Source organism: Monodon monoceros, unplaced genomic scaffold, assembly GCF_005190385.1.
Source record: "Monodon monoceros isolate NGI ecotype Baffin Bay Population unplaced genomic scaffold, NGI_Narwhal_1 Super_Scaffold_12, whole genome shotgun sequence".
Classification (NCBI taxonomy): domain Eukaryota; kingdom Metazoa; phylum Chordata; class Mammalia; order Artiodactyla; family Monodontidae; genus Monodon; species Monodon monoceros.
The window spans coordinates 146723534-146738130 of record NW_021703768.1 but is presented as its reverse complement, the minus strand read 5'-3'; the positions used below and the strand labels follow the sequence as shown (position 1 = coordinate 146738130).

General features: G+C 50.4%; 1 protein-coding gene across 1 annotated transcript in view; it reads left to right on the top strand.

Moving 5' to 3' along the window:
• The window catches only part of STK10 (serine/threonine kinase 10), a 120916-nt gene that overhangs the window by 62985 nt on the left and 43334 nt on the right, over nt 1–14597 (top strand). Inside the window, exons 5-7 of the mRNA XM_029218226.1 lie at nt 6491–6563; nt 7534–7728; nt 8313–8394. Of these exons, the coding sequence (XP_029074059.1) occupies nt 6491–6563; nt 7534–7728; nt 8313–8394 (350 nt within the window). The remainder of the gene's footprint in view (nt 1–6490; nt 6564–7533; nt 7729–8312; nt 8395–14597) is intronic.

Sequence of the window (14597 nt, the reverse complement as noted above, 5' to 3'; positions counted from 1 at the left end):
CCCAGCCGCTCCGCGGCATGTGGGAATCTTCCCAGACCAGGGCACGAACCCGCGTCCCCTGCATCGGCAGGCGGACTCTCAACCACTGTGCCACCAGGGAAGCCCATATACATATAATTTTAATATATTTTTATTTACATATATGGTTTTTATTTTTATAAATAAATCTGTAGCTATATGCAGCAAACTCATAAGTGTTTATCTCTGCCAGGATTATGGAGACTTTTTATTTTGTAAATGTTTGAATTTTTGATAAGCAGTATTACCTTGGTAATAAGAAAATAAATATATGAATGAGTATATAGGTAGATATAGTCATACAGACATTTAGGAATAAGACCCACAAAGAAGGAAATTAAAGTCTCTTCTCATCTTGCCAAGATGCACTGCTTCCTTCCAGTCTTTTTTCTGAGCTCAGAAAGACCAGAGAGTGGTAGAGCACAGACTTAGCGTCACATTTGTCCTTAGATCTGGGTGACCATCTGCAAGTTACTTAATCTCTCTAAACTTCCTTGTCCTCATCTGTAAGATGGGGATAATAATTTTCCCTGCCCCAAAGGTTCATAGATATAAATGACATACATAGGAATATATATGCTGATGAGATGCAAAATGACATACAGAGGAAGGTAAATGATACGCATAAGCCTCTTTGTGTAGTGCTGCACACCTTATAAGTTCTCAGTAAATATTAGTTTTTATTAGATTAACATGTATTTTTAAAAAAAATTTGGATCATAGTATATATATATTCTTTTTTTCCAGTCAGCTTTTAAAAAAGAATTGAATAATATCCGATAATTCCCCATATCCTTAAATATTCCTCGGAAACATGGTTATTTAATGTTTTCCTTTCATTCCATCATGTGCACAAACGATAACTGACCTATGAAACCCCCAAAGTTGGATATTTAGACATCTCGTGAGGTTTCTCACATTATCCTCTAACAAGCGCAGTGATGGGCATGCTTGTTCATGGGTCTGCACGTCTCTGTCTGTAATCACACCTTTGAGGGGGAGTCTTGGAATTAGGATTGTTGGGTGTGTGCAGCATGTCGGGTGGTGTTGATACCTGTGGCCAGTGTGCCGTTCACTCTGGGTGCGCCAGTTCACACCCCCCAGTGGAGTGTGAAGTTCTTTCACCACATCCTGGCCCCCACTGAGTTTTACTTTAAAAAAACAAAAACAAAACCCCACAACCCTCACCCCAAACTTTGTCACATGCATCTCAGCTTTTCAAACCTGCTTTTCATAAAAGTGATGCGTACTCTCTGTCATAAACGTTTTAAAGAATAAAAGGTGTAGTCAGTAAAAAAATGTAAGGCCCCCTCAGCACACTGCCCCCAGCAAAATCCCACTTCCGGGGAGGTAGTCACAATTAGTTTGATGTGCAGCCTTTCAGACTCTTTTCGATGCTTGTGGACGTCTTTGTGTGCACGCAGTATGCGTGGGTCATTCTTTTAAGATACAACTGGAATTCATACTGTTCATTCCACACAGTGCATCCGTCTGTCAGCACCCTGGTGGGGACAGTGTGTTATGGACAAACTTCCAAGTTAGTGTGGACAAAGGCAAATTCGTTCTTTTTAAGGGCTGCGTGTTATCTCATGGTCCGGGTGAGCCCAGATTTACTGAACTATCTACCAACCAGGCTCCAGCAACAGCTTAGGTTTTTTCCAGTTTTTCACTCTTTTGCATAATGCTTTCAGAAGCTTCCATGTATATTTGAAATCTGTTTTGGGGGGGGATTTATTTCCAGAAATAGAATTGTTGTCCAACATATTTCTTAAAACCCAGTTTTGTCATTTTTTTCCGTCCGTTCATTTATTCTGTTGTTCATTTGAGAGCCCTGTTGAGTGTTTCATGTGGCAGACGTGGTGCTGGGATACTGCTGTGGACAAAGCAGAAATGGCCTCTTTCCATAGGGAAATGATAATTTATGGAGTCCCCACCTGCCTGCTGCTTTGTCTCTGATTCTTGTTTTAAAATAGGAAAAGGGAAGGGAGGAATGTTTTCAACAGAAAAGACTGCCTGGTGAAAATCTCAGACTGCCTTTGAATTGTCCGAGGGCAGCCATCTACCTATCGGAGGACATGGCTTATAAACTCCATTCAGGGAGCAAACGGCTGTGGCCACCGCTGCCCAGGGACAGTGTGAGGGTTCTGGGCTGCAGGGAGGGGCCGCCCCACCCTCCTGGCTGGTCCCCAGAAGGGGAAGTAGCAGCCACCCAAAAAGCTGGCAGGCGCTTGCTTCAGGGAGGGCCCTGGGGACCAACTGTGTGTCATTTTGAAAGCTGGTGGTTTCTGCTTTTCCTCCCCCTTCTCCGGAAGGGGCCAGTGGGCGCTGTGGTATGGGAGTGGCCAGCTCTAGCCTCCCTCCTGGAAGCCTCACCCTGGGTCTGAGAGGCAGTCGCTCTCCTGCAAAGACGTCGTGGAATGGCGTGCCAGCCACTGTTGGTGTTTACAGGATGATAGCCAGGCCCACGTGGGGCCCAGGCGGACCCAGCAGGAAGGAGGTGAGCCTGGCTCCCCATTCTTACCCAGGGAGCCCAGTGATGGGGTGATGACTTGCCCAGGCCACAGGGTGGTCAGCAGCAGAACTGGCTTCTCACCTGGGTTTGCTGGTTTTTGCATCTCACCCTGCAGCAGTAGCTGCTCCCACCCTGGAAGGCGACAGCCCCCCAACCCCAATAGCCAGACTGTCCCGTGAGCACTGTCGTCAGCTGATGGAATAGCTGTCGTCCGGTTAGCACTGACTGAGGTTCAGAGGCCAGCTTTCCTGCCCATTCCCAGGAAGGGGTCTCAGTACAGCCTCGTCCTTTTCTCGACGTAAGGATCTCGAGGGTGCCAGCTCAGGTACCCATGGAATATTCACCATCGTGACAGAGCATTTACCAAGAGCCGGGCTTGGAGCTGCTTGCTTTGTGTGTCATTTAATTCTCAATGCAACCCTACAAAGAAGTTCTACAGTCTCACCATCCCCGTGTCACCGGCGGGGAAACTGAGGGTCAGAGATTTGGTATCCTGGCCCCTGCCTATTTCCCCACTTACCCAAGTCCACGCCCTTCCAGCCACGCTGCCCTGCCCCTCCTGGGCCCTCCAGCCAGCTTGCTTCCTCTGCCTGGAAATAGTTTCCCCTAGACCTTGACCTCCTGTCTAAAATAGCCGCCCATCCGTCCAGCACTCTCTGTCCCTTTGCCCTGCCTTATCCCTGCATGGCCCTTCTCATGACCAGGAATCACGTGGTGTGGAGAACCTGTTTCCACCACCAGAATAACAAGGCAATGAGGGTGAGGGGTTTGGTTCATCCCTGTGCCTAGAACAGTGCCTGGCCCACGAGGGATGTTTAGTTAGTGCTTGTTGAATGAATGAATAGCCTGGTGGCACTTCCTCCAGGTCCTCCCTTCCCTGCTCTCTTGAGGTCACATCCCCCGACTGTAGACCCTCCTAGCCCCGCAGCCCTATCTTTCCATGGTTGTGTTGATCTGATTGCTGTCTGCTTCCACAAGTAAGCTTTGAGCTGCCTGAGGGCAAGGACTTCATTTGCTTTTTCCCCCACTGTATTCTCTGCCCTGGGCCTGTGTGTGGTTCCAGATGGTACCTGAATGAATAGATGAATGAACCTGGTGCAGTAGAAGGGGCAAGACTGGAACCCACCTCTCTAGTGTTCAGGCCCGTCTCTCAGCATTATGCTCCCTCCTGGTTTGAAATTATGCTCGAGTCTGATTAAAGCACCCGATCGTGGCTTCCAGACCCAGGCGGAGGCTCCCGGGGTGGCCAGCAGTTATATAGCAACTTTGCAGTTTCTCGAAGCCAGGCTTCAAACTGAACATCGACAGTTCTCTCAAGGTGTTGCTTCCTCCTGAGTTTAGTTTTTAATGAAGATGAAACTTGGCCCCTGAAGGCCAGAGCACTGGAGAAAATTCCTTTTCGTGGCGCTGGGCTCTTCCCTTAGCAGCAGGTGTGTGAAGCAAGACTGGTGGTGGTGGATGTGTGTGTAAAGAGAAATTATATTTATTTATTTTCTGTTAGTCCTGAAAGTCATACGCGTTTCTCACAGCAAACTTCGGGAATTCAGAAAATAGAAGAAACCTCGTCTAGTCTTACCACCCACAGACAACCATTTAAGCAGGCTGGTACATTTCCTCCAATAATTCAAAATATATTTTTGCCCTTTTGTGGGGGAGGGAGTGGGGCACAATTCTGACCATACAATATACATCCTCTCCCTTTCCCATTTATCCTATATAAATATACCAATAAAATATTTTAATATTCTATTAAATATTGAAATATTGAAATATATGTTATTTAAAATTTTTAATTTATTTTTACTCCCAGTTTTATTCAGATATAATTGACATTCAGCACTGTATCAGTTTAAGGTCACAGCATAATGATTGGACTTACATATATCATGAAGTGATTATCACAGTAAGTTTAGTGAACATCCATTTGTATAGTTACAAAATGAAAGAAAAAATGTTTTTCCTTGTGATGAGAACTCTTAGGATTTACTGTGTTACCAACTTTCATATATAACACCCAGCAGTGTTAATTCTATTTGTCACGTTGTACATTACCTCCCTAGGACTTATTTATCTTATAACTGCAAGTTTGTACCTTTGACCACCTTCATCCAATTCCCCCTCCCCCGAACCCCTACACATCTGATCTATTTTTCTGTGAGTTTGTTTGTTTTGAAGTATAATTGACAACACTATGCTGGTTTCTGGTGCACAGCATAGTGAGTCGATATTTCTGCACATTACAAAATGATCACCGTGATAAGTCTAGTTACCATCTATCACCACACAAAGATATTACATGATTATTAGCTAGATTACCCACACTGTACATTGCATCCCCATGACTCATTTGTTTTGTAATGGGAAGTTTCTACCTCTTAACCTTCCTCATCTATTATCATTATGAAAGGTATGTTAAAATTTAATATTAATATGTATAATTTAATATTAAAATATTGAATAAAGTACTTCAAAACTTTAATGACTACAAAATATTCCACTGTGTTTGTGTATCACATTTTTCTTAATCTGTTCAGTTGTTTACCCTTTACCTTCTTTCTTACCTCTCCTAATTTCCTAGTTCATCTTGTTCTGTGTGTGTGTGTGTGTGTGTGTGTGTGTGTGTGTGTGTGTGTGTGTATTTGATACACCATCTTAAATTCTTTCTTAAAAAAAATATTTATTTACTGATTTATTTATTTGGCTGTGCCAGGTCTTAGTTGCAGCGTGTGGGACCTTTAGTTGTGCCATGCGAACTCTTAGCTGCGGCATGCATGCGGGTCTAGTTCCCCGACCAGGGATCGAACCTGGGCCCCTTGCCTTGGGACCGTGGAGTCTTAACCATTGGACCACCAGGAGAGTCCCTTAAATTCTTTTTGGAAAAGATAGAATATATTATATATTGCATACAAGAAGTTTTAAAATCACTCCCTGAAAGCTGAGCAATTGTGATTGTTTTTAACTCGTCTCTATTATGATGGCACTTCGGTGAATATCGTTATGCATATTTTTTTTTAATATTTAAGATTATTTCGGGCTTCTCTGGTGGCACAGTGGTTAAGAATCCGCCTGCCGATGCAGGGGACACAGGTTCGAGCCCTGGGCCAGGTAGATCCCACATGCCGCGGAGCAACTAAGCCCGTGCGCCACAACAACTGAGCCTGCGCTCTGGAGCCCGCGAGCCACAGCTACTGAGCCTGTGAGCCACAACTACTGAAACCCTCACGCCCAGAGCCCGTCCTTCGCAACAAGAGAAGCCACTGCAGTAAGAAGCCTGCGTGTACTGCAATGAAGAGTAGCCCCCACTGGCCACAGCTAGAGAAAGCCCACGCGCAGCAACGAAGACCCAATGCAGCCAAAATTAATAAAAGATAAATAAATAATAAAAATTTAAAAAACCCGATTATTCCATTAAGGTAGGTTCCTAGATTTGGAATTACTGCACCAGAAGAGTATGGATAATTTGAAAGGTTCTTGCTATTTATTGCCAAACTGCTTTCCTAAAAGCCTCTCCAATTTATATTCTTTTTTAAAAAAAATTTATTTATTTATTTATTTATTGGCTGTGTTGGGTCTTAGCTGCGGCACCTGGGATCCATCATTGCAGCGCACGGGCTTCTCTCTAGTTGCGTTGTGCAGGCTTGGTTGCCCCGCGGCATGTAGGATCTTAGTTCCTGGGCCAGGGATCGAACCTGCACCCCCTGCGTTGGAAGGTGGATGCTTAACCACTGGACCACCAGGGAAGTCCCCTTCAGTTTCTATTCTTATTAGCAAGTAGGAAAGTGTATGTCTCAATACATCTTACAGCAGTAGGTATTATTGTTTTTTAATGATCACTAGTTTGCTAGATAGAAAATGGCATCCTGTTAGTTGATTTGGAACATGTGTCTCTGAGTCCATGCCCCAGGGCTGTGGGTGGAGGAATGTCCATCCAGTACTCTATCTGAGATTCTTGCCTTGCAGCTGACTTTGGTGTGTCTGCCAAGAATCTGAAGACTCTGCAGAAACGAGATTCCTTCATAGGAACGCCTTACTGGTAAGTCGTGTAGCTTCTGGAAATGGGATGGTGGACTGAACGCTACACCTCCAACTCTCCGTGGTTCCTCTGGCTGGTCTAGAGGAGAGAGGACGGAGGCAGGGGCTCCTGCGTCAGCCTGCTGGGTCTGAGCCCAGATCCCCTCACTTACTAGCACTGAGACCTTGGCCATGTTGCTCAGCTTCGTGTGCCTCAGTTTACTCACCTGTAAAATCAGCGGTATAATAGCACCTACATAATGGGCTATTGTGGGGATTGAATGGGATGGTGCATATAGAAAATGCTCCATTAATAAGAACTGACACCCCTGAAAAACGGCTCTTGATTGAGTGCCAGGCGTAGGGCTAGGGCCATGAAGATGAACAATACAAGTTCAGTTCCTGTGCTTATATGAAATCTCCCCAGACTTATCCAGTCCACTGTGTTTCCTTCTTTTCCAAAACTATTACTTTAAAAACAAGCAAACAAACAAAAAACCTCTCTCAGTTTCACACCTAACTACTTTCTGTTTTACTTCCCATCATGGAGTGAGGTTCCTTTCTTGCTTGCTTATTACTCACTCTTTCTCTCTCTGCCCTTTTATTCCTCTTTCTCCTTTTCTCTCCCATCCCTTCCCTCTGTGCCGATGTGTTCTCTTCATCCCCCTTCCCGCCCCCAGTTTTTCCTGGGCACCTTCCCCACTGCTCCCACCCACCCCTTCCCCAGGACCCTGTGTTCTGGATTGTTGCTGCCATCTCGTGGTAGGAATCAGAACTGCAGCAGGACTTGGGCATTGGAGCTGCTTGGAAGGCGTCTTTGTGTGAGAAAACGGTCCTAAGAAAGACAGTGGGATGGAAAGGAATGAAAATCATGACTCGGGAGTGCTGCCAACCCCCTGATGTTGGCTTGTGCTGGTCCTTGACCCTGAGTCTCTGAGAAGCGCCTGTGGAGGCCAGGACCTGAGCCCTCTGTTGTCCCTTGGTTGGTTCAGGATGGCCCCCGAGGTGGTGATGTGTGAGACCATGAAGGACACCCCATATGACTACAAAGCCGACATCTGGTCCCTGGGCATCACTCTGATTGAGATGGCCCAGATCGAGCCCCCGCATCACGAGCTCAACCCCATGCGGGTCCTGCTCAAGATTGCCAAGTCAGACCCTCCCACGCTACTCACGCCTTCTAAGTGGTAAGTGGCCAGGAGGCCTGCCTGAGGGTGTTTGCTGGACGGCCAGCGGGCCTGGGACGCAGGGTGGGGGGATGCGGGCTGCCAGGGCTCTGCCGTTGCTGCTGGCCTCCGCAATTGGGGAGCGGTTGGGCCTGGGGGTCTGCAGGCCTCCCTGAGCTCCCTGGACCCTCCTGGCTCTTTCCTCCCTCTGTGCTGTGGACATCGGCTCTCCATCAGAGAGAATGGGTAACCCAGATAAGCCGGATCCCACTGCAGGAGTAAGAGCCCACGTGAGCCCCAGCAGCCACGTGGCACAGCCCTGGGCTGGGAATTGGGGCTCGAACCCCAGCACTGCTGTGTTTCACTGTGTGCCCTCGGGCAAGTCCCTGCTCCTCTGATTTCCACATCCTCTCTGTTGGTGATGTCTGTGACGAGAAGGGCATCTTGAAGGCCCCGTCGCCTCTGCCATGTAGCTTATAAAGGCGCCCTTTGTCCTTTGAAGGGCGTGTTTGGGAAGCACACGCCTCCCGGGAGAGTGGAGTCAGTGATGGTGGGGAGTTTTCTCGGCTTTCGCCCGCTCCCAGCTTACCTGTCTGTCCTCCCAGGTCTGCGGAGTTCCGAGACTTCCTGAAGACGGCCCTGGATAAGAACCCGGAGACCCGGCCCAGCGCTGCACAGCTCCTGGAGGTGAGTGGTCCCCTCTCCCAGGTGGCTGCCTGTCCCTCTGCCCAGCCCTTCCTGTGGACAGATCACCCGTGACCTGGAAGCTGGGTTCGTCCTCCCCCGGCCCAGGCGATGGTGTGCACAGCTGTTCACTCATTGGCCGACATTCCCTGAGCACCTGCCACGTGCCGGCCCTCGTGCGGGGAGGGCTGGCTGTGGTAAGGGAGCCCCCAGACTCCTGTCCTCAGGGAGCTTACCTTCCAGTGGGGGAGACAGGCAGCTGACGGGCAGATAGCGTACGTGGCAGGTGGAGAGCAGGGCTATGGAGGAAAAGAGAACAGCACAGGGGAGGGGGGCCTGGTTGCTCTCCTATAAAAGGAGGACACAAAGGGGCTCTGTGCACAGACGCCCAAAGGAGGCCACGGGGCCAGGCACATGGTGCTCAGGAGCAGGGGTGAAGGCCTAGGATGGGGGCACGATTGGTACAGCCGGGAGAGCCGGGGGGCCAGGGTGCAGGAGCCGGGGTGAGGAGGGGGGCAGGGCTGGAGATGAGATCGGAGCGGTACGGGGGCGTGCCCACCCCCAGGTTCAGTGCTTCCCTAAGAGGACACTCGGGACGCAGCATCTAGTCGTACCCTCCACTATGACTTACTACAGCAGAAAGATACAGAGGAAAAGGCACCTGAGGGAAGCCAGGCAGGAGCTTCCAGAGTCCCCTTCCAGTGGAGTCACACGGTCTGTGCTTAGTTCCCCCAGCTGTGCGTTGTGGTGACACGTGTGAGGTGTTGTTTACCTGGGAAGCGTGTTGGAGAGCTCGGGGCCCAGGGTTTCACTGGGGGCTGGCCACGTGGGCAGCCTCTGCCTGGCACGGGCAGCGTTCCAGACTGCAGACGTCTGGCAGGCGTTCAGCATGGGCCACGTCGCTTGCAGTTCAGGCAGAGCTGGTCCCTCTTATCAGTTAATGGGGGGAACCCTTCCCAAATCCAAGTTCCTGGCGAAAGACCAACGGTAGAAGCAGGCCTTTCAAAGAGGAGGGGGACTAGGTCATGGCGGGTCATGCAGGACCTCGGGAGGATGCAGGCTTCACCCTGTGTGTGATGGCGCACCCGTGAGGGTTTGGAGGAGGGAGACACCATCTGACTTACACTTACAAGTCTCCCTCTGGCTATTGGGTGTGGAATCTCCAAGACCAGCCAGGATGACAGCTGTCTCAGGGAGCATCCCCTTAGCTGGCTGAACGGCCTCCAGGTGGGGAAGTGGATGACCGTTTCCTTGAACCTCTTTGAAATATTGGAGGTAGCTGCGAGCTGCCCTTGCCCCGGGCCGATGCCTCGTGTCCTGGCGGGGTGAGGGTTGGAGTGTTTGCAGCTATGTTTGGAAACACCCGGTGTCTCTAGCGCGGCTGATCCCACTCCCCGGGCCACCAATGCTGTTGGGAGAGGGAGAGGAAGTGGGCCTGGGTGATGTGGCCTGTCCACTCTGGTCCTTCCCCCTTCGTGTTGTGGGAGCAAAGGGGGCCCGACGCTCCACCGTGCACTCGAGTCTTTCTTCACATTCAGCCGCTTCTCCCAAGCACCGACTTAACTGTGCACCAGGTGCTGGGGCTGTGGTTGGCACTCTGGGCCACAGTGCATCTCTCTGGGGTGTGTAGCACAGTGATTCAGTGTGTGGACTGGGGTTGGAAAGTCCTGGGTTCAAATCCCAGCTCTGCCACTTACTGGCTGTGAGACCCTGCTCAGGGTGCTTAACCTCTCTGTGACCCTGTTCTCACTCTGAAGTGAGGATGATAGCCAGGCCCCCCTTACAGGGTTGAGTGAGAAGACACTGTAAAGCGCTTAGCTTAGTTTTTAAGTGCTGTGCGCAGTGAATAGCTGATGCATTGAACTGAATTAGTAAACAATGGAAAGAAGCGGCGATGCAGAATGGGGTCTGTCTGCTGGGGCTCATGATTGTTCCTTGTAGATTTCTGCACTGCATTTGAAAGCACACGGCTGGAGTTACCAGAGGCCTTCTTTTCGGGGTATTGCGGCGCTTGGTGGGTGGCGTCGGCAAGGGACTGGACCAGGCCAACCAGGGGTGGGGGTGCGTGGGCCCGCTGTCACTGTCAGATACAAAAGCTCCAAGCTCCTGGGGCCAATTGTTTCCCGTGAGCAGGCACCCCCTGGCCTGATACATCTGGCCTCCAGGATATGCTGCCAGGAAGAGACCAGCTGTCCCTCATCCCCTCGTGGCTGCCCAGGAGCCTCAGCCAGAGACAGGAATTTCCGTTCCACAGTGGAGAAAAAAAAAACGTCCTGTCAGAGGACTCTTCGCTGAGACAGAAAGGTTGCAGAAGAAAGTAGAGATCCCTCCAGACAAAGAAAGCTCCTTTCAGAGCTTAGGCTGCCGTCAGTTTTTTCCACGTGCCTGTTCGTCTCTGAGTTAGGGAGGGTGGGGCATCAATCCCGCCTTAGGTGAGGACCCTGAGGCTCAGGGCAGGGAAGTGGCCTGCAGAGGTCACCCGACTTGGAGTGGCCACAGGTAAGCGCAGACCTTGACTTGCCAGCACACCCTCCAGAGCCTCACATCTGCCTGCGGCCCCCACGTTCCTCCCGGCCCCTCCTCTTGCCCTGCATCCCGCCTTCAGCTGACTGACGTATGCCCCCGCTGGTTTATGATCCATTCACTCGCTTGCATGGATATTTTGTTGGGACCGTATCACTTGGTGGTAACCCGGGCTCTGAAATCAGGCTCGCCCTCCTGAAACCCGAGCGGTCCTCACTCTGAGCCTCAGTTTCCTCCTCTGTAGGAGGGTCGTGCTTGCATCACGGAAGTGTGTGAGTGGATGCGATTCTCTACCCACCCGCTGTCTTCAGCATCGTGGCTGTCACACATCTGGTGCACAGCATGCACTTGTTGAATTTGCTCTTAAACCCACCCCGTTCTAGCACAGCATTCTTGTCAAGGTCGTTAGTACCTTCTGGACTTTGTGGTCAGCTCAGGCCTCGGTGCTGGTCTTGCTGGACCTCAGCAGAGCCACAGGCGACCCTCTTCCCCTTGGCTGTCAACGCCTGATGTCAGGTCTCCACGCCCTCTTGGTTTCCTTCCTTCTCACTGGCCACTCGTCTGTCTCCTTCGCCTGCTCCTGTTTCTCCAGCTCATTAACGTGAAGTGCGCCAGGGCCTTTTCCTCCGTCTCCATCACCTTGATGGGCTCGTCTGTTCGCCATGACTCCCGCATTTCTGCCTGCAGCCCAGACTGCCCTCCTCGCCCACAGGCCCTTGTATCTGGCTGTTTACCTTCCACCCCTTTAGGTGTCCGTAGATATCTCAAGCTTAACACATCCGCAACTGAGCGCCCCCATCTTTCCCCAAATATGCTCTAGCGATGGCTTTCCTGTCTCATTCGATGGCAGCCCCACCTTGCCAGCAGTCTGGCCCCAAACCTCACAAGCATCCTTAACCCCTCTCTTTCTCACACACTCTGTATCCATTCTACCGGGGAATCCTGTTGTCCCTGGCTTCAGAACATGCCCAGGATCCAGCCACTTCTCACCACCTCCATTGCAGCCAGAGGGAAAAACATAAGTTAGCTCCTATACCTCCTGAGTCCAGAGCCCCTTAATGGCTCCCGTCTTACTCAGGGTAAAATCCACAGTCTCAGTGACCTGCAAGGTCCTGCAAGGTCTGCCCACCCAAACTTGACTCCTCAGACTTCTCTTCCTCTTGTCCCCTCACTCTTCCCCAGCCAACCAGCCTCCTTGCTACTCTTCAGACGCTCCAGCCTCAGGGCCTTTGCACTGCCTGTCCACTATGCCAGGGATGCTCTTCCCCTAGACACCTCCATGGCTGACTCTTTCTCTTCAAGCCGTTGCTCAAATGGCAGGTTCTCAGTGAGGCCTCCCCCAAGTACCCTGTTTAAAACCTACTGCACCCTCACATTCCTAATTCTTCCTCCCCTGCCCTACTTTTGATTTTTCCATGGCACATAGCACTTATAGCATATAACTTGCATGTTTATTAAGTTTATCGTTGATCTCCCTGACTAGCATGTCAGCTCCCTGGGGACAGCAGTCTTTGTTTTTGTTTTCGTTTTCGTTTTTGCTTTCACTGATGTGCCCCAGTCATCCAGAATAGTGCCTGGTATGGAGAGAGCCTTCGTTAAATACGTTTACTTATTTTTACTTAACTAAATGTTATGTAACCTCTTCTCCATGCCAGGTTCTATTCTAAATGCTTAGCAAATGTTAGCTAATTTAATCCTCATGACAACCCTATGAAATAGGTACTGTTTGGATCTCTGTCAAACAGATGATAAAACTGAAGCACAGAGAGGTTAAGTAGCCTGCACAAAGTCACACAGCGTGTAAGTGACAGAGCTGATTTCTGATCCTGGTCATCTGGTTCCAAAGCCTGTTCTTTTGACCACTCTAGTAAGTTGCCTCTCTGAATGAATGAAGGTAAGAAAGAGAGATGGAATAAAGTTAGGAGGGAGGGAAGGAGGACTGAAGGAAAGATGCTGACACCTGAAAACTTGGAAGTGTTATTAGGCATTTTCTAAAGCCAGTCTTGGAGTGTGGGACATCCCGGCTGATGGTTTCTAAGCACACAGAGGAAAACTAGGCTCAAGTTCTTGGGAAGGATGACTGGGTAGATGGCAGGAGAGGCCCTGGCCAGAGGGTGGGTGCCAGCTGGCGAGCTCTGTGGCACCTTGGGGCTCCCTGCAGAGATAGTACAGAACAGCTTTTCCTCTTCCTGAAGGAGCGGTCGGCTGAGTTTCCCTCTGATCTGGGTCTTCCACGGGGTTGACCGAGCACCTTTCTAGGGACCCATGTGCCCAGACCAGCCTGTCCCTGTGCAGGTGCACAGTGCACTGGCCACCGGGGAAGGTCCCGTACCCTTCTGTGCTGGGCTTTGTCTCTAATGGGCCTTGGCAGCTTGGCGGTTGAAACGTCTTTTCTAAACACAACCCTGGAAGTAACAGAGCTGATGCAGTGGAGGAGGTGATCTGTGCTTTGTGTCCCAGAGCAGTTTACAGAGCAGTGTTCCGGGCCTAATCAGACACAGGAGGGCCTGCCCCATCTGCCAGCCCCTCTTGCCCGGGGATTCCAGGACCTTGGCGTACAGGGGAATGGCCCTGCTCACCTGCCCCTCTGTCAGAGGCTTTCTTCCCCATGCCTCCCCTTCCGCTTCCTAAAGACCCTGGGCTGCTCAAGGGAGGCCATGCAGAAGATGTTCAGCCTCAAGAAAGCAAGGCTCCTGGCCGAGCCGAAGAGTCACTAATTTGGTCAATATGTGATATGGCCTGATGAAAACCTGGTATTTCCAGAAGCCTGTGTTTGCATTATTTGTTTCTGCCACACCTGCTTCAGCAACTGCAGTGAAGTGTCCCGTGGCTTCTTGCTCCAGTTCACGTGTGTGAGGTTGTGCAGTGTGAAGCTCGGGAAGCTTTGGGATCTGATTCTTACCTTCAGTTCCAAAAAGCTGCACTCTGGGGATGCAGGAGGGAATGGGAATGGCTGGGAGTGCAAACTGGTGCTTAAAGGCTTCTCTGACTGTGGTTCTCCTGCTGGTGATGGTGGTGATGATCGTAGTGGCGGTGGTGGTGATGGTAGGCATGGTGATGGCAGAGGCAGTAGTGATGGTGGTGATGATGGTGGCTGTAGTAATGACGGTGGTGGTGGTGGTGGTGATGGATGACACTGATCATGGTGGTGATGATGATACAGATGACGGCTGCTGTATTTTGAGCTCTTACTACAATGCTTAGAACAGCCATACTATTATTCCCAGTACACAGATGAGCAAACTGAGGCTCAGAGAGGTTGAGTGACTTGCCCGAGTTGCTGGAAGTGGGATTTTATTCCAGGCAGCCTGGCTCTCGAGTCTAGAGCCAGCAATCTTCAGTGCTGTACTCTCCTGCCTCTCACAATTAGTACTTCCTTATTAATATCCATTTCAAGACCTTTTGGAGCCACACAGCAGCCAGAGTGATACCTTCAAAGGGTTACTCTTTATATCACTGCAGCCCTTGTACTTGCTGCTCCCCCTGCGTGGAATTCTCTGTGCCCAGATCTTTCTCTGGTCGGCCCCTTCACATCCCTCAGGGCTCAGCTTGAATGTCACCTCCCAAGGAGGGCCCTCTGCCCAAAGACCTAGGCAGACTCTCCGGCCACCCATCCACTGCACCAATCCAGGCCCATGTTCCTCCAGCCTATCCTATTACCTGATCTGAAAAATGATCTTGTC